Source organism: Parasteatoda tepidariorum, chromosome X2 (genome assembly GCF_043381705.1).
Source record: "Parasteatoda tepidariorum isolate YZ-2023 chromosome X2, CAS_Ptep_4.0, whole genome shotgun sequence".
Classification (NCBI taxonomy): Eukaryota; Metazoa; Arthropoda; class Arachnida; order Araneae; family Theridiidae; genus Parasteatoda; species Parasteatoda tepidariorum.
Window position 1 is genome coordinate 56,390,754 of NC_092215.1, and position 26,732 is coordinate 56,417,485.

Genomic DNA, 26,732 nt, shown 5'->3' on the forward strand with positions numbered 1-26,732 from the left:
AAAGATGGATGCGCCCAAAATAGAATGACGTATATGAGCACGATTTTTAGTGACAAAGTGATATTTATCGTCGAATGGTGTTTGTTTATGATAAGTTTTTTCAGGATGAAGTACTATAAATAAACAGCGATTAAGTTTTCGTGAAGGGTGGGCTTAAATAATGAAGCTGTCAAGACCAGGGCAAAGAAAACATCATGATATCCGATAAACACACCGCTGCTATTAATGAAATGAATAGAGGTAATCGAAGAGTTTTGACATTTGTGCAACACTTTAAGCAAAAGAAACAATGCGATTACCTTTTACCACTCAAAGTTGTACAGCTGGGCACTGTTCTGCTCTGAACTCATCATTTTTAGCTCAACTTTACATTAATTTTAAATGCTGCTATGTGGAACTGTGAATCAGATATACACAATCTGTGGTGCACTCCGCCTACCTACCTTTAGAAACGTGTATGGTGGCCCTGCTATCGCCGTTGTATCTCTAACGCTATCAAACACGTCGTATTTTTATTTTGTCAGCCTTATAATTATGTAATGATAAATAATTTTACATGCCTGAAGTAACTGATCTCCTTCCATAATTCTTCCATCTTTAGCTGCCAAACTATCAGGTTCAATCTGGAAAAAAAATTGATGTTAAAATATTTTACCAGTTAGTATAAAAATCAAATAGCCTTATAAATCATAACTCAGATAAGTAAAAGTTCTTATAAAACAAAATACTCATGCTCATTGGAGCAATAGCCAATTAGACATCTTTCCATTTTGTGACGTAGCGAATTTAACTGTTAATCGAGCCTACCGCCACGTAACGTAAATATTTGCCTCAACTTAGACCAAAATCTAAAATACGGGTTTTGAAGCTTGCTTATTTCTCTTCAAGCGAATTTGTTACATAACAGAACCTGTTGAACTTTTCTGGTTTCGAATAACAGCAAAACTTAAGGCAAATATTTACAAGGAAACAGTTAAAACTCCCAATCCCAGTCGTCTATTACACAACAATTTTCACTTTAACCTTTATGCCTACGGTTTTGTAGGAATACTCCATGAAGTTTTTTTTGTTAAAGAAAAACCTCATGCTACATACAAAAAAAACCTCATGCTTTCCAACCATGAGGTTTATTCATGAAAATGATTTGTTAAGTAACGTCGTTTAGTCGATTCGAAAACATTATAAGTTTAAGAAATTTGAAGGCGGCAATTGAAACGTTCTACGTTCATTATTTAAAATACCTTTCAAATAGATAATTGATGATTGTTGTTCTAGCAAAGAATTTATGAAATGTGCTCACTCTGTATACTTCATGCCTTTGGCTGCCATTGAAAAAATCTCATGAGCTGTTATTTCTAATTAAACAATGAAAATATTGAAAGTAACAAAAAGAGAAATCAAATAATAGTTTCAAGATACAATAGCTAGAGGTTAGGAATCAACCATAGATTATTGGGCATCCCCACTTTTTTTTCGGGGGGGGGGGCTGGCTGTGCATGCGAGTTTGAACATAACGGTTCCTCAGAAACGTGAGGAAGGAAGGTTAAATCAAGAATTATGAAAGATAATTTTTGATCAATCAGTTCAAATCATTTCAAGTTATGAAAGTGATTTTTAGTCAAGATTCCTTATTTTATTGCGAGAGCTATAATTTTTCTCTTCTTTTACCGAAAAACAATTCTAAATATTTCTATTTGCCTACCTATTTTTACCCTTTCTTATTTAAAAATCAATTTACAATGCATAGAAGCTTACAGGTTTACGAATTAATTATTAATAAAACTTATGCAACCAGATTTAAAACTTTCCATAGTGAAAATTTTTTCCTCATTATCAACTACTATAATGGAATCGCAGTTTAAAAAGAGAAATGTAAGGTTATATATAGATGGTTAATTTCAAAATTTATTAATTTGCTAATTTAGCGCAATTGTTTCAAACTTAGCACATTAACCATCAATTTCTTATTCCGAGCAGATCAGACTAAAAAAAAATTTTAATAAAAGAAAAATAAGAGTGCAAAGGGAAAGTTAGTAATATATTAAGTTCCCTGCATACATTCCGCTTCACTATAAACCACCGGAAAGTCGTACCCGGCCTTTACTACGCCCGTTTCATGAGTATCTGTACAATCCTCAATTGTTATGTTGTGCCTTATCTACCCTCTAAGTTAGTAATCGTTGTACTGTAGTAGTAGTACTTTATTTACGCAGTTCCACAAGGGGCAACGTTCTGGGAGTTTAATGAGGACAAACACCGTGCACCCACGGTAGGCTGATGAAACCACTGCCAGTGAAGCTTTGGTGATCTACTGGGAATCGTGTCTTACGATCAGTTAATTGTGGAACTGTATTTTAAATCAAAAGAGTATTATGATTTAAAAATCAAACTAAGAACAAAGATTTTGATAAAGAATAATACCTCACTGACAAAGATATTGGTTTCTGGTTCATCAGGATTAGCATAACAAAGTGTGAGACCAAGCTTCTCTTCACAGTGGCTTTTGTAGAGTGTTACTTCCTAGAACAACAATTTACGTTATTAGCAATGTCTTAATATGGACGCTTTGCAGAAATTTCTTAGCTTCAAAATATAATTCTTAGAATGAATTTACACGACAAGACATTCACTTTTGTTTCTGGTTATAGTTTAAAAATGTCTCAACATTTGGTATGTCAGATAAATTCAAAGAAAAGTAACTCATAATCACAACAAACTTTTCCTTTTAATAAATCAAAATAACATTAAAGTTTTTTCGAAACTTGCACTATCAGTTTATCTACCTCTGCTAGATATCTGGATTGTTAATTCAATGTCCCGATTTGATGCCTCTTTTGATGGGGGTGAGAGAAAGCATGGGGAATTCTAGCTCAATCGCAATTTTGCACTCTTAATTCTTGCCGATAAAAATAAAATCAGCCAAATTTTATATCGTAAAATAAATAACAATTAACATTTTCCTTTAATAATGCAAGTATTCGGGAAAATAATTACTTATAAACCGATTACGTTTTTTTTCCAATTAAAACGATTCGGCAATTTTAAAATAATTTTTTAGGAGTGCAATAGTCACGTTTGTTGACCTTAATGCTAAGCGTAAGCCTCACCTGGATTTAATAAGCGAAACCTATAGAGATCAGTGGATTAGTCGCAATCAAATTTCGAAACGTGACATGACTTTTTCTTTGATTTATGGGTTTACTATCCACAGCACCATCTGTCGAAAAGTTCTTGAACTAGAACAAGAAATTCAGAAAGAAAATGTTTATGATCTGCAACATTTTGCTGCAATTTTTTTACAACCTTAGTTGTTTTTCCAGTTAGGAATTTTTAAAACCATCAGCCTAATTTGACTTTTTAATATGAAATCTATTTATAAAGAACAGCGTTCTATAATCATTGCCTTAAATATATGCAAATTTTTTAAAAAATTTTTTCAGGAGTGAAGAAATCTTTCTAGAGCTTAAAATTTTTATATCCTTATCAGAATGCTACATAGTTCAAAAAGATTTCCTAATCAGTTGGCAGAATCAGCATACAGTGGCAAACTTCAGCGGAGCTGACATCCCTGACGAAAGGATTAATATGTAATTTTAGAATCTTTAGGTAATATTTAGGTAAGATAATATTTATATAATAGTAATGTTTAGGTAAGTATGGTAAAAAAAAAGGTTATCGAAGACTGTCAAAACACTAGTGAGAAAGCCGGGATTAAAAGCTTCAAAATTAGTCATTAAAGAATCCCCTTTGAATTTTTTTCAATTTCCTTCGATAATCAAAAAGCTTTTGATGTTTAAATCTTAAATAGAAATTCGTTAAATTTCAATAACATTTTTGTTTTTCCTTCTTTGAATTGCAATCCTTAATAAGCATATTTTTTGCACTTCATTTTGACAAGGATTTTAGAAATAAGTATTAAGAGCGGTTCTTGAGGAACACTTACAACACTTGCACATTGTGTAAAAACGGTGGCAAAGGTACCTTTCTTGGAATCGCATGTTTAATCGTTGAAAGTTGCGTATACAGAAGCTTGTAAATATTCTCCCGACTAAAGCATTGGAGCATATTTTTCAGATTGCAGATACCCCCCCTCTCTGTATTAACTCACCCCTTACACAAAAAAAGAGAAAAAATAACAGAAACATGTACGTCTTGCAGGACTGCTAACTGCTACACTGTTTGCAAAATATTTTATAGAATGTGTTAGACAAGTAAAAATTAAAGCTTTCAGAATTTTTTGTAATTTTGAAACATTTAAACATTTTAAAAGCCACGAAAGAGCTGGAGTAAAGTGGCTTTTTTCAGAAACTTATGAATCATTTGCAAGTAGTAGTGTGAATAACTTTTGCCAGTCGTCGGCAACCTATGTTATGACCCGCACATCAATTAGGTGCTTTATTTAAGGTACATTGGATTATTCCGTCTGTAAAATGATTTTGTTTTCTGTATTCTAAGTAGAGATGCTAACTTGCTCCGGACAGTAAATATATATTTTAAAGGGGCAGTTTTTGAATTGTGATTCTCGGTTTAATAATTTCAATTTAGTAGATTTTAATCCACCACTATTTCTAAATAATTCATAGGCTTATATAATTTACCACTTTATAGCACTTATGTCATGCTATATCTTTTAAAAAGCAAGGAAAAATAATCAAATTTTTGCAAAATTTACTTTATGTTATTTGCCGTTTCTTTTTCTTATTATTTTGGCGTGTCCGGAGCAGTTGGCATCTCTGTCTAAGGTATGCATATTCTATAATAGAAGTTAGGTGATCCACCAGCAAACATTTTTGGAAAAAGGAATTAAAAATCAGTGATTTGGAAAAAAAACTGTTCCATGCCAATTATGAAAATGTCACAAAATGTCATCTGAAAAGAATCTATGAAAAGCATTTGTGAACTAATTTCTAAATATGTAAAAGCTTACTCTCATCTGCATTGTTTAGACTCTTAAAAAAGAACCATTAGTTTTGGCGACATTCTTCCATTTAGATGAAAAACATTAAAATGAATAAGCTTTAATTTTTGTATATTTNTTATCTGGGCACATAAAAATTTGCAAAAACTGAGAATAAGGCAGTTATTTCGATGTTTTTCATCTAAATGGAAAAATGTCGCCAAAACTAATGGTTCTCTTTTTTAAAAGTTAATTATTATTGAGTGCGTTTAATAGTCTAAATAGTATATCGTCGGTTATCTTTTTAATCTTTACACATCACAGCTCAAAATGCTTGTTTAGGAAAGTGGACGCAGCTAAAAAGACGTGCTGGAGAAAATGGACCCAGCAAAATCGTATTTAAATAAATGAACATAGCATTTGGTTTAGTTTTTCAAACTTCTCTTATGGAAAGTGTTCTTTTCTTTAAAAATTTAGCTAATGGATTAAAATGAATTCGCCATGTTATGTGCACTTGCCTAAATCACTTAGTTAATTTTTTTTTTAAAAAAAATTAGTCTTTCTTTCAAAAAACTTCATTGTCAACAATTGTTTCTGCCAGGTTGCCATTGGTCCTATAAATTGATATTATTATTAAATTTATATTAAACACTTTATCGTTAAGTATTCTGAATGCGAGGAGATCACCGATAAAATTAAATTTTTAATATACCCAACCACTCCGGACTTTGCCCGTAATGATAATGCTTAGTGTTTAAAAAAGTAAGCACGTTTAGTTGTTAAATTTATGTTGAAAATTAAAGAGAGGTATTTTTTTTTCTGTGTCTATTTTCTTAAACACGAATTTTGAGCTGTGCTCACAATAAAAAGTCCACTGACGATATAAAGTTGAGTTGGTAGAAGAACTAAACTAATTACTTCATATTCCAATTGTACAATTTCTTCATCATGGGCAGCGAATGCTTCTTCTAATGTCTCATAATGATGTTCAACATGATCATCAAATAAAATTGCAGATGATTGCATTAAGTTATTTTGACTGAATGGAAATAATCCTATAGGTGGTGATTCCCAACCTCCTGTCCACTCAGTTTGTGTCCAACTATCACAATAAGTCGAAGAATCGGTTTCCATGCCGACCCGAGAGACGGGAGGCTGAAAAACCGACTTTAAAGCCGGAACGATTGCTTCTTTTGTTGGACGAAATGCTTCCTCTTCTTCTTGGATTTTTGAAGACTCTTTTTCATTTATCTGTAACAAACATAAATATACTTTATTTAATTAAAAAAATATATAATTTACAAGATATAAGCCAGTGTATCCCAAAAGGTTCCTAGACCTAGGGTTCCTAGACATAAAGACCTAGGATCTAGGGTTCGTTTTTTAAACCTATGTTTGTATCCAACTAATATAGTTACAAATTCAATGCAAAATAGGGGGATAATTTTTCGTTTTCTGTTGTATGAGAAACAGATCTTAGATATTCTTGTATCGCTGATTTCAAATCTGCAATCGCTTTCTCTTTCTAAGCTATTTTTATTTTGAATGATATTTTTAATCTTTTTTGTCCAAATGTTTATTACACTATATATAAAAGGTGTTTCGTAAATGCTGCGACGAACTTCTAGGGGGAGTTAGGGCTAACCGGAAATATCATCGCACAATTCTAGGGGCTCTATTATGAACTGTTTCTACGCGTTTCTAAACAGGTCTTAATAAAGAAGCGCGCCTAGTCACTTACGACAAAATTTCTGGGAATGAGTTCGTATGTAATTTTAAATCCGATGATGTGTTTTAACTTTCTTAGAAAATTGTCGCAGTATTTACGCGATCCCTTGTTATTCATAAAGTTTTTAAACTTGTACATTTCGACAATGCCAAAAATGTCATTTTTAAAAAATCTTTAGCTTTAGGAGTAAAACTAATTTCAGATTTGAAATGCTTACACCCTAATTAGGCAAGATCAAGCAGTTGCATAAATGGAACAAACAATTTGTTACCCAGTGTAATCCATAATCTCTTTCATTCTTATTTTTCATTTATATTAAATAAATATATAATTATTGAAAAAGAAATATTTTTTAAAAATTTTGCCAGATTTTTTCGCTATTATTTTACATGAATAATTTCTTAAAAATAATCAAAAAATTAAATAGATTATGAATTACACTTGGTAACAAATTTAAATAAATTATGAAAAGAATATGCATAAGTATTTCGCCTCAATTCAAAGTAACTAAAATCAAAAAACTGTTTTTTTCGAAAACCATAATTCGGCTAACTTTATATAATTTTATTTTATGCAGACGCTAAAAACAAATTCAGAACTAGACGTTGCTCTAGAACTTTTAATTCAACGATCTGATATTAAACCTAATTCTAAGATTGTTATTTATAAGACAATATGATTCTTCATACTAAATGTAATTCTGTTTGTTTCGTATACTCGCAGCAGCTAATTAACTTTATTTATTCAGTCAGAGTTCCATTTAAAGAATCATTTAGAGCTCCATAGCTGAGTCTCAGCTATAAAATCCTAACGCAATAAGTACTGGATAAAACTGTAGGAGAAGAAATAAGATTTACTCATAATTATTTCCAATCCACTTTTTGTCAAACAAATCTAAACAAATTTTTATTACTTTCTAAACAAGGTTCCAATACAAGATTTAACAGTATTTCATTGTTCCGTATATAACAATGAAACACACCAAATTATGTGGGGGGAAAATTCCATTTTCTTTACTTGCGGACTATCTTATAAATTTTTATGTAAGCATTTTCAATCACGCTTTTGTTCTAAAACGCAATATAAAAAGAAGCATTCGGTCCGATAGGAGAAAATTTTAAAACATAGTTGTATTTACACAATATTTAATAATCGTATATTAAAAACATATAAAATTGCAAATGATTTGGGAGAAATTTTTAAAAACATAGTTGTGTAAATGTAATATTTAATAAGCATACAATAAAAATTTATGAGATTTCAAATGATTTGGGAAATTTTAAACATGATTGCATAAGCGTAATATTTAACAAACATATAATAAAAATATATGATATTGCAAATGATATGGAAGAAATTTATAAAAACACTGTATAAACGTAATATATAATAAGAGTATACAAAACTGCAAATGTTGCTGTTACAATTCGGTAGCAACTATTTAAGTTGTAATCCAGCAACAAATAAATCAATAAATCTCTTTTCTGGAACACTATAAAACATTGTCTTACATCTGCAAGTGTTTTATTGAACCCTAAACTAAAGTTAGTGAGGGGAAAAAAAAGCATTATTCAAATATTCAATATTTTTAATTTTGCTCTTGAGGATAGTGAGAACATTATTATTAAAATATATACAGGTGTCATTATTATTGCAAGAACAACAAGAAATAAAATTAATCTTAGAAATGAAGTTTATTCTTAATGATGAATTATGTTCATTTCTAAGTGAAGTGAGTATCCCATCAGCAACCTTAGTAGTATAACATATTTGAATAGCACCTTTCTGTGACATATTCGAAAGTATGTTTCATAACCTGTTCTGGAGGGTATTTTCTTAGTGGTAAAAGCATTTCTTTTTAATCTCAGTATTTAAATTAATCAATAATTCAAATATTTATATATACCATGGTAAGAATTTATATTTTAAGTCGTAACGTGAGCTTTACTATTCATATCTTGAGCTTATAAATTTAATTTAAGCAGATTTTGACTGATTTAGTCCAGCAGTTTAGAAGTTATATAAGTTTTTATGCAAAAAAGTACAGTTTTGTACAGCAAATACCTATTTCCAAGTGTCATTAAACACAAATAATGTATTGGATCACAAGCATTATTTGACGCTAAATCAAACGAAAGCAAAACCAAGTATGCATAAAATGTATGATTCCTTTCAGTGAGGTGAACTGGGTTTGATCGGCTGATCGATATGAATTCCGGCTTGAACCGACCACAGTTTTTCCTTTAACGGTAGGCTAACTGTGTGAGGTTTTCGTGATTTTCCTCCAAATGTAACGCAAATGCGGGTTGGTTCCAAAAAAAGTGCTCCACGAAGGAAAATTTCTTCCAGTACTTGATCCAGACGTTCCCTTGTTTTCTGGATTAGGTTCAAAGGCTACGGTTACGGAGTTGAACATTAATTAATAGCAGTAAACCCTAAATTGGGTCAACTGTTCACCTACTGTTATAAAATAAAATAAAAATGGATTGTCACATCAGTCCATTAATTATCATAGCAGTCTATTGTCATGTTCGGTGTAAACGTCATGTTTTAAAACTATTTTGTTAACAGTGTTTTTTGAAGGTTTTTGCCAATCCACAGTTTAAGTGCACTTGAAGCAAAACTATAATTTTTTACCATGAAGAATTATGTACGGTCAAATAATGACTAATTTGGGTGGATTTTCCCATCTACAATAGATAAAAATTATCAAAGAATAATTTTCGCAAATTTTTATGAGTATAGATAATACAGCGAAGGAATAACTTTTTAAATATTAAAATAATAATAACAAGCGCTTTCACTTAATTGCAGCCTTTCTTCATATAGACGTTTTCCGTTATTTTCAGAATTAACATAGATGGCTCTGTTTAAAGATAGGCTAAACTTAACCTAACAGTCTTGCATAACTGTTGCAAGCTCACAACTGTTATGAAAATAGTATATTATTGTATGGGAAGTCAAAGGTTATCGTAAAGCATGCTTCCATTTAATGCAACGCCAATATTTATATAAAAAAATTTATTGAAAATTATTATATTGCACAAAAAATTGGGTCAATTGTTCAACTACTGTTATAATAAAATCAATGCAAGTATTTTTATTGCATGTCATTCCCTTGTTTGATAATAAAATTAATGAAAGGAAATAAAATATGTTTCTTTTTGTGTACGCAAATTCTTTCTACTTTTACTAACACTTAGTAATATCTTTTCCGTGTAGGTATCTATTTGTTAACTACACACAGAATGAAGTAGAGAAACAATTTTATGTCTGATTCGGTAGCTTCATTTATCGTAAACATTAAGATTATTCGAGATTAACCCTTTGAACTATTAAGTTTAGTACTTAATACGTGAAAATGTGATCATTAAAACAAAAGTAATTTAGGATGATATCTTTTTGTTCTCTTTTAGCTAAATGTACACAAGATGTAGTTGCGAAACCAATTACCAAGAACAAAACAGCCGATTATGAAAAGTGTATGAAGCAAGCTGCGTTAACATCAACAAAAGCAGGAATTCTAAGTTCTATCACCAAAGCAAACGAAATAAAAAAATAAGCGAAGATGGAGAGGTTAAAAAGAATATGATGGTTATTTTTTCTCCAAATTTCTTTGTTGCAGCTTTGGTTTCTCTCACTTATCATCTTTAAAGAGAGTTTGGAAAACTTACAAAAACCCTTCTTTCTTTATGTATCAGATTCTGTTATTTTACTCGTTACATTATTTAATACTTTTTTTAAATATTTGGAGGTACTGTTACAAAGTGTCAAGATGAAACAAAAATATTTATTCTAGTGTACTGTAAGAAAAGTATAAAAAGAAATCTTTTAAAGCTTTACAAAAAAGATTTTAAATATCTGTTTTGAATTTTCATACGGATCATTGGAATAATGAATGAATAAAATAATAAAATGGTTTATGGTAATGGTTAATGCTTTCATTTTACTTACCTTTATTTTATTCGTTAAATTATTTAATGTTTTGTTTTCAAATATATAGAGGTACTGTTTCAAAATATCGGAATGAAACAAAAGGTATTTATTCTGGCGTAGTTTGTTTTTAAAGAAGAATATAAAGACAAAACTTTTAAGGCGTTGAAAAAGACAAGGTAAATATAAGTTTTGAATTTTCGCAAGAATCATTAAAATAACAAATGAGTAAAATGGTTTATGTTAATGGTTTCCCACATGTATGAGACATCTATTTTAAAATGTAGATCAGGATAAAGCAATTGTTATGGTGTTTAATATTAGTTATATCTACAGTACATGTGACCGATGTAAATTATTTGCAAATTTGTTAAGCTTAAGCACTGCATACAAACGTTAACAGGTCTGGAAAAGGTGTCCGAATAAGGGAAAATACATAGGTAGTACCAAAACATATTAAACACGTGAGCTCTAATGGTTATAATTTTGGTATATATAGACAATTTATGACAATAAATGTCCTAATAGGAGATAATACCAAGATAGTACTATTATAAAATTTTATACGCGAGCTCTCATTATTATAATCTTGGGCCGTTGTTATATAAAGACAATTTACAACAATAATTGCCCTAATTAGGGATAATATCAAGATAGTACCAAAACATATTAAATAAGTAAGCTGTAATTGCTATAATCATGGATCGTGGTTATATATAGACAATTTATAACAAAAATAATACATAAAATATAGCAAAGTGCATATTCGCATCATAAAATGTCAACGTTTGATCTTTCATAAATATATTTCATTTAAAACAGAGAAGTGGTTATAAATTATTTTAAATCAAAAATGAAATATCAAGGTTTAAGTTTTGTTACCACTTTAAATATAAAAAGTGAAATTGAAAGAATCTGTATCTTTTGTTACTGAATTACCTTTTTAGATAAATTGTTGCAATAAAGCAACAACCATTTAAGTTTCGTGAGATTTAGAGATTTCTCAGCTTTCGAATATATTTTCGAGAGGAGTGAAAAGTTCTTGCCGAGGTGTCTGTTATTACAGAGAAGATAAAAGATGTATTCAGCTGCATTTGCACAGCGACAAAGCTGACCACATAACTTTTGCGAACAAACTTATTTTTAATGAAAGACCAAAAATATCATTGTAATATTTTCCCTAAATATATTATCATATTTTTAACACTGGAAAAATTGCTTAAAATTTGTATTATATAGAAGATTTGACAACATTTCTACATCATTACAGTATTATTTGTTAAAACCACTCTTTAAATTCTCAGTCGTCATAATAACGCTTTATAGCTAATTGTATGCTATTCTGAAAATTTTTAATAGTCATTCATAAGTGTTAGATTAAGTTTTACCCATCTTTCACTTTTAATGCTAATTATGATTATGAAGCAAAATGACTATATAAAGTCCCAATTTTAGGAAAATAAAATGCGATTATTTTCTTTATGCGGTTCTGTTGATTTTAAATAGATATTCATGACTGATAGGTTAAATTTTACTCATCTTAAAAATTGTATGCTAGTTATAAAATGGCGCCAAATGACTATTTCAATAAGTGAGGCCACAATTTTGAGAAAATGAAAAGTGGTCTAATTTCTCAGTATTCAAAAAGTTACTTCACTGTTACATTATTTTTATGAGTGCATTAGGTGCACTCATAAAAATAATCATAAGTTGATAAATATTTTGATTTTCATCTAGGTGGAAATTCTTGCCCAACTGGCGATTTTTTTAAAAAATCTTAATAATTTTGTTTTAAATTTTTTAAGTAATTCATTCGTTTTAAAGTCCAGAGGATTTTTCATAGCAATATTATTTCCGCAAATTAAAATTAAATCTTAATTAAGGATATCAAACTTTGGCTTTGTTTATTTTCCGTTGTAAGAGCATTTCGAAAAACTTCATGATGTTTATTTCTTGAAACTCCTTAACCATAGACAAAAAAAAAGAACAAAAAAAATAGCCGGAACTTCTATAAAAAAAATTTATGCCGATGAAAAGAAGAGAAGTAAGGAACAACAAATATATTAAATATTTAAAGTGTAATAAATGTTATCTATTTAAATGCCTTAAATTCAAAGAAAAACTAAAATTTTATAAAAGCTATAGTGTATTGCTAAAAAGAATTAAAAAGAACTTAAAAATAATGAATATTTAAAAATTAATCCATTTTCAAAGCATCGCCAATTTGGCGAGATTTTTTAAAATTTTTATTTTGATGAAAACTATTAAAATAATTGAATAATTTTAAATTTTTTGCATACTTATATGGTAACAATGTGGTGAAGTAGCTTTTTAAATCGAATAAACTCAGACACTTTAAATTTTTTTTAAAAAAAAATTATGAATTTTCAAAACATTAAAATATTACGCCATTTTCTAGGTCAATATTTAAGACGTTGCCTAGAGATGAACAACAGAGCCGTCGTAAGGGTGGGGTAAGAGGGACTTTTGCCCAGGACCCCTCATTTCTAACGCTATGGAGCCCCACACCGAGAAAACTGAAGCTGTTACCGTTAAGGGCTGTTATTGAAAATTTAGAAACTTTCCTTATAATCAGATAACAGCATGGATTCTGAAGACATTGTTATATACATTTCTATAAACTATTCATAGAAATCGATATCCAAGAATAAAAAAATAAAATGCATTTAAACCTTTTTAGATGATTATTTTATCAGAGTCCATAAGCTCAAAATTCCACGTATCTAAAGGCCTTCGTACCTTAGATCATTGATTAAAATTAAATGACAATATAAAATTTGAAAATTAAAGTAAAAGAAAATAATTACAAAAATGTTGTTTGTTTACTAATGTTAATTGCATAAATTGTTTTTAGAAATAAATTTAGAAAAAAACACTACAAGCTTGGTCTAGGGGGTTCCAAATTGAAAAGAATATTTAAAGGGCACAGTAAAGTTTAGCGAAGGACAAAACTTATTAATAATTGTTACAAAGTCACAGGAAATATAAGAATAGTAAGTGCAGGTGAGCGTTCGAAAAATAAGCAGAAATATTAGGTAAAATTAAAGTAAATTTGAAGACGGAAGAATTTGTTAACAGAAATATTTAAGAAAATCGATTATAGAATAAGCATAAAAAATGTCTTTTTCACTGAAAACCACAAAAAAGGACCACCTCAACGGATATAAAAATCATATGATATAATTGTCTTTAAATAACAAACATAATCGACAAATGGTATTAACTAGCAAATTTAAATATCTTTTCTTTCCATTATTTCCTAATATTATGCTTTTATTTTGATTCAAAATTAAAGACAAACTAAAAGAAATCCTTCAATATATTATAGTTATCAGATCATATTCTGAGACACCGTTGTACAATTATGCTTTCATAACAGTTAATAAATTATACTTTCATTACATTCAGTAATTTAATGAATTAAATGTAATACTATATTCATAGCCGACCTGGTGGCCGAGTGGTTAGCGTGTCTGACTGCGGAGTCGCTGGTCGCGGGTTCGAATCCTGCTCAGGTCATGGATGTTTCCTTCTCTCTGTGTTCTATGTCCCTTCTCCTTTGTGTGTGAATGTGACCAGCCCTATAAACGGGTTTGTGGATGTGTGACGTGGGTGACGCTGCTCCAACGCCATGGCTTCGACACAGGTGCCCACTGGGTAACGGGAAGAGAGTAGCAGTTTTGGCATTTCTGTGGCCAATGGGACAACCCCCTAGTGCCCACCATTAAAAAAAAATATTCGGTCAACGTATGCAATTAAAATAATGATTATAAAATAACAAATATTAGTCGGATTTAACGAATTTTTTCTTCTCCCCGATTAAAATTAATTCAAAAACCGATATATAACGAATATAAAACCCCAAAATAACGAATTATTCGAAAATTTTTGTTTTCTTTATTAGTGTTAGAAAAATTATGGATTGCTTTCCAAATGATTACAGTATCCCTCATGTCGGGAACATGAATGAAGTAGATTTATCAGAAACAATAAATAGCGACACAGTAGTCGATGATAATGAAAACTATTACTTCTTCAGATGCTTTGTACGGTTTGGAAACAGAGAAATCTTACCTAATGTTGCAAGATGTAAATGACTTTGAAAAAGAGCTTTTTAATGTAGGAAATCAAGGAAATAAACTTTACTCACGAAATACTCAAATTAATCAGCGTGAAAAATTTCTATTTATTTTGTGTATTTGCTTATTAGAGATGTTCGGATATGCCATAAGGTAAGTCAATTTTTTTCTATTTTACCCCCGATATTACGAATTATCCCGATTTGGCGAATATTTTCGACCTCTGTGAATTCGTTAAATCGGGGTCCGACTGTATTAAGATTTTACACGATTGTAAAAGAATTTTATTGCAGAAAATATTTAAAGACGGTTTATAAAACAAAAAATTTAATAGATGTGCTTTGAGATCTTATAATTGAACTTTGGTGAAACACTCTTTATCATTAAGTTGGTGAGCGAAGAGAGAAGGAGTCATTTATTAATGAATAACATAATGATAAGATTTTTTATCTTCATTATCTTGTGCATTAAAAAAATTTTCCCACATTTTTTGAATAAATGAGAAAAGCAGAAAATTGCTCTTGAAAAAGAAGAATCTTTTCTGCGATTCAAATAAATTTATTAAAATAGCAATAATGACAATAAAAGAGAATAGAAGCACTTAATAAAAAGTCATTTAACAGGTATAAATTGTAATAATATTGGGAGTACAAATAAGTTCAAAAATTAGCAGTTAATTGTGAAAAATGCGTACATTATTTTTCATTCTCCAATCTTTCTGGGAGCATTTGGATACCACGTTAGAAGAACTCTTTCGAGGATATCCACGAATCGACCCATTCCTTGATTTCATCGAATGAAGTAAATTCCTACTCAGACAGTGCCGTAATAGTTGAAAATCTGTAAAAGCAAGGTCTGCGGCGCTTACAATTGTAGTGTTTCCGAATAACATTATCGACGTTCAATGTCTCTTGGCTTCAGTTCGTATGGAACTCAACTTACTTGTTTAGGGATCGTTCCCAACGATTTTAAACGATATGAAATTGCTTGCTGAGTCCCTTGTAATCTAAGAGCAAGTTCTTTTTGCGTTTGGGACGAATCTTCTGCCAATAATTCTTCCAATTCCTTGTCTTCGTGCAATTTCGGCCTTCCACTGCGTTCTTTTTTTTTTCAACGTCAAACTCACCGTTTTTAAACTTCTGAAACCACTCACAACAATTCCTCTCACTTAAAGCAGCCTCACCATATGCTTCTCCAAGCGATTGATGCACCTCAGCTACAGATTTCTTCAAATTTAAGAAGTAAATTAAAAGTTCCAGTAAATGACGCTGATTTGGCACAAAACTTGACATTTTTGCACGAAAACAATTACGTAATTATACGGAATTACTAATATTTTAAGTTTATGTTGTTACCAGATGAACAAACATAAAATAAGTCAATTTCTAAATAACCCTTTTGTAGTGCCATCTTATGCTGATGATAGATTGGAATACATTAGCAGTGGAGTTTTGTAGTGTTGTTACCTTAACGATCAAAAGCCGTTACCTCACCTAGCTAATCTGCCGATTAACTAGGATAATCTGTTCGAGTGCCGAATAAAGAGTTTTCCTCAATTTACCTTGGTAACGTGCGCATCAACGCTTCCGCTTAAGTTCTTAAGTTCACTGAGAAAAAAAAAAGAAGTATGGTAATAACTACCAGAATACAGTAGAATTTAGCGCGTTCCTGTCTTTAGGGAAATACGAAAAAGCTCGACAGTTTTTAACGAAGCGCTGTGGTAGAATTAACAATAAAATACGGTTTAATAATGTGTGATAAAATTTAGTAATTTTAACATACCTTAGAAAATGGCATAAAAAATGCTGGGTTGCATTTACTTTTCAATTTTATATTTTTTGATTAAATGAGTGGTAATGAAATGTATAATTTAGAAAACCAGAATTTCCGGTAAACCGTTACAATATAAATGGAAAAATTACCACATGAATTTTTTAAATACGGTATATTTGAGATGAGTCTTCAAATAAGTTTTTGGGCATTATATTCCTATGTATTAGTTTAGATTTTATAATTTTGTATTTGTTTTTTGTATTTTCTCTACCTGCACTTTGACAAAACCTTTGGTGTACAGAGAGAGCAACTTAGACATTTGTCTTGCTCTCTCGATAGAAAAGGTTTTGCATTTATGACTTCCGGGGCAGGAAGACGTCAGCTTCGGTTGTCATATTTTTCATTGTTTTTCTTTATTTATTCTTTTGGTTTCAACTTCCTTTTGGAATTTCTGCTGAAATTGCTCTTTTTTCCACTGGTAGTGTAGTTTCTAATTGCTTTTATTATTTTGATTTCTTTTCTTGCATATGTAAGGGCATTTCAAAACGTAGCGTCTTAGCGGCTTTTTATTTATAAGTGATTGATGTTTTTAAAATACTTTACATTCATTGAAAATATAGAGGACCTGAGGAGCCTGAACTGTATTACTTCACACCAAATATTTTTAATTAAATAAGAAAACAAATCAAAATCACAAAAAATGGGATTTTCGTAACACACTAACATCTAAAATTTTTATTTTGAAAAAATAATTCTTATAAAAATTTTAAAAATGTCTACCTATGAAACAGAGTAAAATCTACAACATCTGTATTAATATAATAAGTTGTTAATTCTAATTGGTAGAACAGAGAACACGTGTTTAGAAATGTCCAGCCTGAAAATATCGTATTTTTCACTTGCGTCTATAATTTGTCCAGTTAGTTAAAATTCCCGTAGTTTCGTATAATCCCGTTAATTTTTTAAAAATTGATATTAGAATTCAAAAATATCTATGTTACGAAAAATGTTTAATGCTAACCAGGTTGCCAACTATTACGATTTTCTCTAAATATTTTATCGAGAGGTAGACAATTAAAAGCTTTTATAATTTTGCAACATTTTAAAAGCTTCTTCACCACGAAAGAGCTGGAACAAAATGGCGTTTCATACGAAATTTTGAATCATTTAAGTGCTATAGTGTAGAAAATAACTTTAAATCCAATTTACAAAACAAAGAATCATACATTAAAATATTAGCTTAGATGCGAATAGAATCTATCTATATTTTATAACGGTCGTTGAACAGCTGACCCAATTTTTTGGGTTCACGACTATTTATGTTCAACTCCGTAACCTTGTAATTTTGAACCCAATCCAAAAGACAAGGGACGACTTTTTAAGGGAATTAACTCGCATTTGCGTTACATAGAGAGGAAAGCAACGAAAACCCCCACGGTTAGCCTAATGGCCAGGGGGGCTCTCAACCATGATCCGTTTACCACTGAGGATATTTTAAGTCAGCACTGTGGTCGGTGCAAGCCGGAATGCGTATCTACCAGCCATCGCTGGGATTCAAACCCGGATCACCTCATTGGAAGGCTCTGTTCCCACTACGGCTCAGAGAATTTATCTATAGTGAAATATGACAAAAAAGTGTATAAAGTTGGCAGTCTTGTACTAACCAGCTATCAAAAATTAAATTACAAATTTAGTTTTTGAAGCACACTTCTATAATTTTAGATATCCAATTAGATTTTCAAGAAGAAAATATTAAAAATTTCAATGCGACCGAAAAAAAAAAAAACTTTTGTCTCTTAATGCTCAAACTGTGCAGTAGAGTCGCAAATACAGAGTTAAAATTTCCCTTATCCATCAAACCGTTGAATTTCTTTACCATTTTTTAAATTGCTGATTAATACGAGTTTTTCAGTGAAATGCTAGTGAAAATTGGCAATAATTAAGTCGAATAGCATTAAAAATCACAATTTCCTTTTTTTTCTTTTTAGTTTATTATAATATTTTAATTTAGAGACGAGATAGCCTGTTTGGTAGGACACTGGGCTCATGTCCAAGAGGTTGTAGGTTCGATCCCGCCGACCCAAGACTCCCCGTGTAGTAAATGGTGGCAGGTGCACGTTAAATTTGTCGGGTCACAAATTCCTCCATGTTCCCACTACAAATCATACCTCTGGGGGTACTGATCCAGGAATTTCCTTATGTTATGGATTGGTTCAAAATTACAAAGCTACGAAGTTGAACATTATTAGTCGAAAACCCAAAATTGGATCGGCTGTTCAACGACGGTAATAGGATATAAAACATTTTAGTTTTATAGTAAGAAACAACACAGTTGTATTAATGCTGTTTTTTTATCCTTCGTTAAGTATCGGTAATGTTTGTAAGAATCTTTTTTTTCCTTCTAGGCATTGAATGCATCAGAGCATATATCTAAGCTTTTGGATGTTGCTGTTCTAGGATGATGAGAATAAATTATTTTTCATGAGTTTTTAGTCAATAATTCCTCATAATAAATTTTTGGTCATTTATTTTTATGAGTTTCTGATCATTTATGTTTTTGAGTTTTAGCATTTTTTTAAAAATTTATTTTCCTTTCTTAATAATTTGTTTTTCAAATTATGAATGATATTTCCATTTTACGAAAATGTTTGTTTGTACAGTGCGAAAAAGAAAAAAAAATGGAATACCCTAAATAACTTTTGACTTAATTATCGGATCTTCATATTCTAGGGCTCAATCTTAATGGTTCGAGGTGGTGACCTTAAATATGCTAGTTAATTAGTGCAGAAGATATGTACCCATTAAAACCTGAATTTTTATGTAAGTCTTGAAGCAAAAAAACTCGTATTAAAAAGTATCTCGTATTTTTTTTAACTAAATGAATAATTTCTTTTGTTAGCTACTACTTGAATTTTGAAAAGAATAAAATAAATTTGCTTGATGTGAAAAAAGACCTTTTTCAAATCAGAAGAATTCTCATGATTCCCGTGACGCATATGTCAAGCTAGGTTTAAATGAATTAAGTTACGAAAAAAACATTTTCTGAAACAAAATTGCACTTTCTTTGAATAAACATACCTCTTTTTCAACGGATTCGGTTTAGGGCGTAATCTCGGAAATATGGTCCCCATAGTTTGTAAGGAGAGCCATCCAAAGTTTGGACCTCATAATGTTACTTTTATTTTCGCCATATCTCGAAAACTATTTAAGCGAATTGAGGGCGTGGGTGACTATTTTCATCGGCCAACGAAGGGACCGAAGGTGTGCAGTGTCACATCTCGTTTAACTGTTCTACAGTAAGATGCTCGACTTCACAAGCAGGTTGTCAGGCTACTAATGTGGGGGAGCCATCCCCTCTGCAGAGGATCAAAATTGTGATATTGTGCAGATGTAGTGCGACATAAATAAAGTACTTATACTACTCAGACGAGCTGATTCCCATAATCCGCTGGGAGATCTTCAAGTCGTCACTGGGGATTGAACCTCGATCTTTCACAATGACAGCTCTGTGTCTGTACCATCGAGGCTTTTATTTTACATGTAGATCACATAAAAAAAATTGGGACATTTTATTTTCCTCTAAAAAAGATATTATTTCAGAAAGTATACTCCCCACCCGACCAATAATATTATTCGAATATTAACCAATACAGACTAATGCAACCTCACCTTGCATTGCATAGGCAAATTAGTACATTGCTATTGTTTCGATAACCTAATCAATTTATTGTTTTGATAACTCGTTTAACCACTACGATAACAGCGCATTTTTTTTAAAGTTAATTTCCGTTAGTGTTTTCCTTAAATGAGCTAAAAAAAAAGATTTATTACGAAATTAAAGTTTTAAAGTAAACATAACACGCTGTCAAATATCGTAACGAATATACTATTTCTGCGAATTTAACTTGTCTGAGTTTAAATCAATTTGCGTGTTTTATTTTGCTAGATCGAAAAGAAAGTTTTGTTGAATATTTATTTTCGCTCCGAATTTATTACCCCTCCAGATTTGGTGAAACATAAATACAAAATCAAAGAATATAAAAGCTTTTTTTTTTTTAATTTCGAAATCCAGACAGGAAGACCTCAGTTCGATGTTATGATTAAGAAATAGTCTGCATTTCCCCCCCTGTTTTCATCTTTTACGTTTTCTTCTTTTTTTGTAATCATTTTTTTCTGAAAACGATGAAAAATGGAGAAGCCTTATCAAATGCGACAAAACTCATTCAACATAATTTTTTTTACAAGTCCTATTTTATTCTGTAACTAAGGGGCCCTAGCCAAAACATTTTGAACAGTTTTCTCTTACCATCCACTGATGAATTATTGAAATCGATTCTCGATTCGATGATTATTTATTTCGATCGATAATCGATCGATTCGATGATTTATTTATTTATAATTTTTATCTTGGAATTTAATTCGGGGATGCGTACTGCTTCGCTTTCTGCAAAATATTTTATAAACATATTGGGCATTAGAACTAAATTTTCTCGACTTAATTTTAATTTGAAAGCATTTTTTAAGCCTCACAACGAGATTAACTCACTACTGATTAACTCACTAAGCGACATTTTATACGTATGTTTGAATTATTTTTGTGTACTCAAAATTGGTTTTCTCGAAATTCACAATTTTAACCTCAACGGAGAACTTTTGACTGTGAATCGTTCCGAGAATCGGTATTAGACCCAAAAATTTATCTTGGCTTAGACTCCCGCACACGGACTAATGCAACCGAGGACCTTAGTTGGGAAAGGTTGATAAACGTTTTTTTAAATAATATTCCTGCTTTAATAACAAATATTATATTCTGAGTTAAAAATGTAAAAATATCTTCGATAGCAAAATAAATCATTTATGAATTTTACTGTGTACACTTATTTTATAATTTGTTAAAAACCCTCTAGAAATCCCTAACCCAAACTTTTACTACACCCCCTTAAATGTCTTCAAGACCCACTGGGGAGGGGGCTATAACACCCATGTTTTTAACCTATGCTTTATAAGATTCAATAGAAAATAAATTTTTCAAATCTTCAATGTTTAAAAATAAAATTTTTAAAGAAATTGAAATTTTTGTGATTATAACAAAAAAACTGAAAAAAAAAGTAACGTGGGGTGCTCTATTGCCCAAAAAAATCTGGGCCCTAGGCAAATGCTCCTTTACTCAATCCTTACCACGGCTTTGTTTATACAAGAACTTTCGTTCCAAAAAACACACGAATCAAATTTATTTCAGACTAGTTCTGTTGAGTAACGGCAGATGGCAGTAAAGGTAACGTATTCTATTTCCTTCTTCACTTCAAATGACCGGAATTCTCTCCTCAGATGTTTTCAAACCATCCAAGATACGGATATCGATTTTACCGGCTACTATTTTTTAAATGTTGCTTAATATACAATTAGACTCTTTAACTCTAGTTCAAGATTTCATATGAACAATAAAAATCAGTAATGTTTAATTTAATTAGGAAGTGAAAAAGTAACAAATATTGATACCTTCCAAAACGAACAGAATTTAGAAACATAACAGACATTTTTTTTAATCGATCAGCAAAGAAAAATGGTCATTTATATTAGCTAGATGACTAAATATAGATTTACGTTTGTAAATATTATATATTAAAATGGCGGTATCTACTTTCAAAATATAAAACAACAACAGACATTTTTTTAATCGATTAGCAAAGAAAAATGGTCATTAACATTATTTTGATGACTAAATTGAGATTTAAGTATGTATATATTACATATTAATGCCTACGTTTAAAATATAAAACAACAACAGACGTATAATAGACAATTTTTCAATCGATTAGCAGAGAAAAATGGTAATTTACATTAGCTAAATGACTAAAAATAGATTTACGTTTACAAATATTGAAATAACGTTATCTACATTTAAAATATAAAACAACATCAAGCAAACAATATGTAAAATAATTCTTAAAAAAGGGTTAAATAAGAGTAAATCAGATTTCATTCTTTTTTTTTAAAAAAAATGTCTTCCTAATTAAGAAAAATAAAAAAAATTTAGAATCACCATATTATGTAATACAAAGCAGCGTGACAATAACGGCTTTTTACTTTGAGTGAAATTATGTAAGAACTATTATTTTTAATTTCATATTATGTGCAATAAAATTATCAAAAGTATGCTATACAGTTTTTGAGGCGCAAATAAAAGCTAAGGAATACAAAAATTGTACAAGATATGCTTAGAAAATTTTTTTTAATCCTGAAGATTTTAGTTTTTTAGGTTATATATATATANATGTTTCCATAAATATCCAAGCTAGGCTTGAGAAATTTTGTGCACTTATTGCATATAACAACCAAAATAATTTTTAGAATACACGTGCAATATATATATATAATCTTTCATATTGTAAGTAAATCAAAATGAAAGAAATAAAACGCTTTTGAACGCATAGAATATGAATAACAATCACAAACAGCAGCATTATCTGTGCCCAAACAACACAAAATTATTCAAGTATTCATTAAAATAATAAAAGAAAGAAAAGATTTGTCCGAGAAAAAGTTTATTTTCAGATCTTAAATAATTTCAAAATTGATAATTCACAATACCATAAATTATAATCGATGCTTGATGATTTCTTGTATAAAATACAAGTTTTTTTTTATTTTTTTCGAAAACAATATTGGAAAATAAATATTATAGTTTCTTGCTATTTATGTATAATTTTTTGGACAATAAGACAAAAGTAATTTTTACTTTCGCATGGGAAATACTTGTAATTATTATAATTAAATGTTAGAAAGAAATTGAAGATTAATTTTCGTTTAAATTATTTTTATTAAAAAATAAATTTATAAATTGTCCAATAAGTAACAGGAATAATGCTGGGTAATTGGTTTTGATTTACATTAGTAGCTTGTGGCGCTCTGTTGCGGAATTGTATTTGTTTTCTCTCTTATGATAGGAGAGCAGAAATAATCAAACCAGCAGAATAACACAGCAAAATATCCACAAAATAGAGAGCAAAAATGACATACATCATTAAGAGGGCATTATCATACAATCATTGAAAAGTATTAAAGCTGCCGTGTTTGTCACTGATTTCCTTTTCCATTTTTGCATCTTATTTTGGTGGATGCTTATCAATGTGTAGTCTTTTAATGCTGATAGGGTTATTCCTGCTTTCCTGTCATGATGGATAATTTGTTTTGACTTACATTTTCTTCAAAGCCAGTTATAACAAAACTAGTTTCTAGTTATAACATCAGCAGCTTGGCGCTGTTGTGACTTGGAATTATGCGTGTTATTTTTATATTCTTACACTTTGTAAATTAGATTTTTCTTTAAATTGTAGGTAAAAAATGCACAACATATATACAGAGTGTTTTGGTTGCGCTATTAATGTATTGGATCATATAAGAGAAAGAAAGAAATATGCAATGTAAACAAATGATACCAGCTACAAAAACACATTATAAACAATAATCAATAAGTAATCTTTCTCTAATAATACAAAATTCTATTCTATCCTCGATTTTGATAATACAAAACGTCTTCATGTAATTTACAGACATTAACGGAACAGTAAACTTTAATTATCTCCTTCAAATATTAGACCTAAAAAAATTCCATTCATTTTAATTATAAGCCCAATAAAGCGGTCAATAAATATTGCACAAAAATTTTTTCTTTTAAAAAATTTAAGAGTTAGAGAAATAAACGATAAATATTATGAAAAAAACAATGGCGTGTGGCTTAGTTTTCCTAAGCAAAACGTCTGCTTTTATAATATAAAACGCATGCATATAATTTACAGGTACTAATTGAACAGTAAACTCGATTTATTGTTTTGTTAGTAAGTCAGCATTCTGTACTCTATTGTTATATCAATACCAGGCCAACAGAAAATTTTATTATTTTTAGAAAACGAATTAAGTGATATAAAACAACTAAGAAAGTACTTTTTGTCAAATATAAGAGTTAAGAAAATAAGGGATAAAAATTTTAAATTTATAATGTGCGTATAACTTTATTTTTTGAAGCAAAACATCAGTTTTTATAATACAAAACGCATGCATTTAATTTACAAATACTAACGGAAAAGTAAACTTAATAACGTTCTTTAATTAATATGGGATCAGCAGAAAATTTCACTTATTTAATTATATACCAAAATAAGTAATCAATAAAGATTACAAAAGTAATTTTTGTCAAATATATAGGCTAAGGAAATAAGGGATAAAAGTATTGCATGTACAAAGCTTCAATTTAATTTAGAAGCAATATCTTTTCAATTGCAGAAATTAGCTTAAAAAAAATAAATATTCATTTCGCTATAAAAAGTCTTTTAAAATTTAAGTTATATTTTAATTGAGTACAAATTGTAGGCATGAATTTACAGAGCTCAGTTATGAGTGAGGGCAATTAAACATTCTCAAATGCGATTAATTTTTTTAAACCGTAAGAAAATAATGTGAGTTACACTAATAACTATAATTCTATATTCTATTTTGCATTTTTTAAAAGTTCATATTAATATTATTCAGTAAAAGGAAAGTTTTATTTCAAATATTAAGGGGTATATATTTATCTATATATTTTAAAATGTTTTGCTTATCAGCATTTGTTTACATCCTTCGATTCATTCATAATCAATTTTATGTATTCAGAAGTTTGGAAATCTCGCGTGCTGGTATATTTACTTTATACGCTTTCATGAAACTAGTTGCTATTTAACTTTTTTTGTAATTGTGTTTTTAATCGTACCGAAAGACATATAATTGTATTTAACGAAAGTCGATAAACATTTTATTGAAAGAAAAGTTACGAAAATTTAATACCCAAACATTAGAATTAAAATTGTATATAAACAAATAACTAAAATCCGCTTATTTTAATACAATACTAGAAATATTGAATGCGTAATATACAATACTAGAAATATTAAATTAGTAAAAAAAATATATCTTACGTTTAAAAAAAATCTAATTTTCGTTTTTGAAAACGTTTCCTTAATCAATTATATTTAAATCAGTACGTTTAGTAATAATTTTAAAAAGATATTTTTAAAATTATTACTAATCGCCTATTTACTTACAATTTTAGTAAATGCATTTATTAATGCATTTTACTAAAATTATTACGAAATAATAATTTAAGTATATTAATTTTCGTACACGTATATTTAAGTATTAATAATTTTAATAAATGTGCTTAAGAGATTTACTAAAATTTTTACCAGTAATAATTCCAGTAAATATATTACTAAAAATTAATAATTTTTATAATGCAATTGCTAAAATTAATGCGAAATATACAATTTAATTGACTGATTAAAATTTAAGTAATTACATTTTAACGAAGCACAAATTTTAGAGATAAATAAACATGTTCTGTTAAAAACAGGTAAAAAAAGTAAGCGTCCTCCAGGTGTGAGTGAACAGTAAAGTATGTGTGTAAAAAAAGAAAGCATGGCGGACATCTAATTACGGTAAAAATCGCGAAAATACATAAATGAGCGAAACTAAAACTTACCTTGTCATATTGCGAAAATGAGAAAGTGTGCAGAGGGGAGATCTTTTCGAATAGAGGCTATAGAAGATGTCGCTGTTTAACGGGGAAGCCGCCGTAGGGTTGCCATACTTTCGGAGGCATTTTTTAACAAACGTCGAAAATCCGCAGCACAGTTGCAGATGTTCTCACTTGCATATGTGGTTAACACTGAATTCCGATGATAATAATACACGTGCACCCCTAATGAGCTTTTCATTTTTTTTTTTAACGGAAAACTAGATAACTAATGCTTACAACTTTGAAGTGAAAAAAAATTATCGAAAAAACTCTGATTCTGAAATAGGAATTAATGACTAATGTTAAAAAATGTTCTGGAATTCAATAACGAGATAAGCTGAACACATTAATTTCGTACAATAAAAATATTAGAATTTTAAATGCAGTTTCTATATTTTTTCCTGATGTAAAAAAAAAAACAATTAAAAATGTTGTTTTTTTACATCAGGAAATATTATATATATATATATATATATATATACTATTTTTACAGAAAAGTCATGCAATATTGAATACATTTTTCACTCTCAGTTCCTGGTTTTTGTTNTATACATATATGTATATATATAGAAAGTAAACAATCTAAGTAGCTTCCAAATCAATCGCTGGAAGAAAAAAAAATGAGTAATGCAAAAGAAGAGAAGAAAATAAGTTTGGGTTGTACCACATGACCCAGAGAAAGGCGTTTTCTAACTGTTTCATGCTTTTGAAAAGCTAAATTACAATGGAATACGTGTCAAGAACGCT

General features: G+C 29.7%; 1 protein-coding gene across 2 annotated transcripts in view; it reads right to left on the reverse strand.

Annotated features, from left to right (window-relative positions):
• The window catches only part of LOC107453376 (SLo interacting protein 1), a 93,405-nt gene that overhangs the window by 23,327 nt on the left and 43,346 nt on the right, over window positions 1-26,732 (reverse strand). The window contains exons 1-4 of one of the 2 annotated variants that reach the window (XM_043041329.2): window positions 25,950-26,144; window positions 5,816-6,148; window positions 2,422-2,520; window positions 561-623 (exon numbers count right to left, since the gene is read on the reverse strand). In XM_043041329.2, the coding sequence (XP_042897263.1) occupies window positions 561-623; window positions 2,422-2,520; window positions 5,816-6,031 (378 nt within the window). In that variant the 5' untranslated portion in view covers window positions 6,032-6,148; window positions 25,950-26,144. Of the gene's footprint in view, window positions 1-560; window positions 624-2,421; window positions 2,521-5,815; window positions 6,149-25,949; window positions 26,145-26,732 lie in introns of those variants that run through there. The other variant, XM_071188133.1, reaches the window with a different exon arrangement.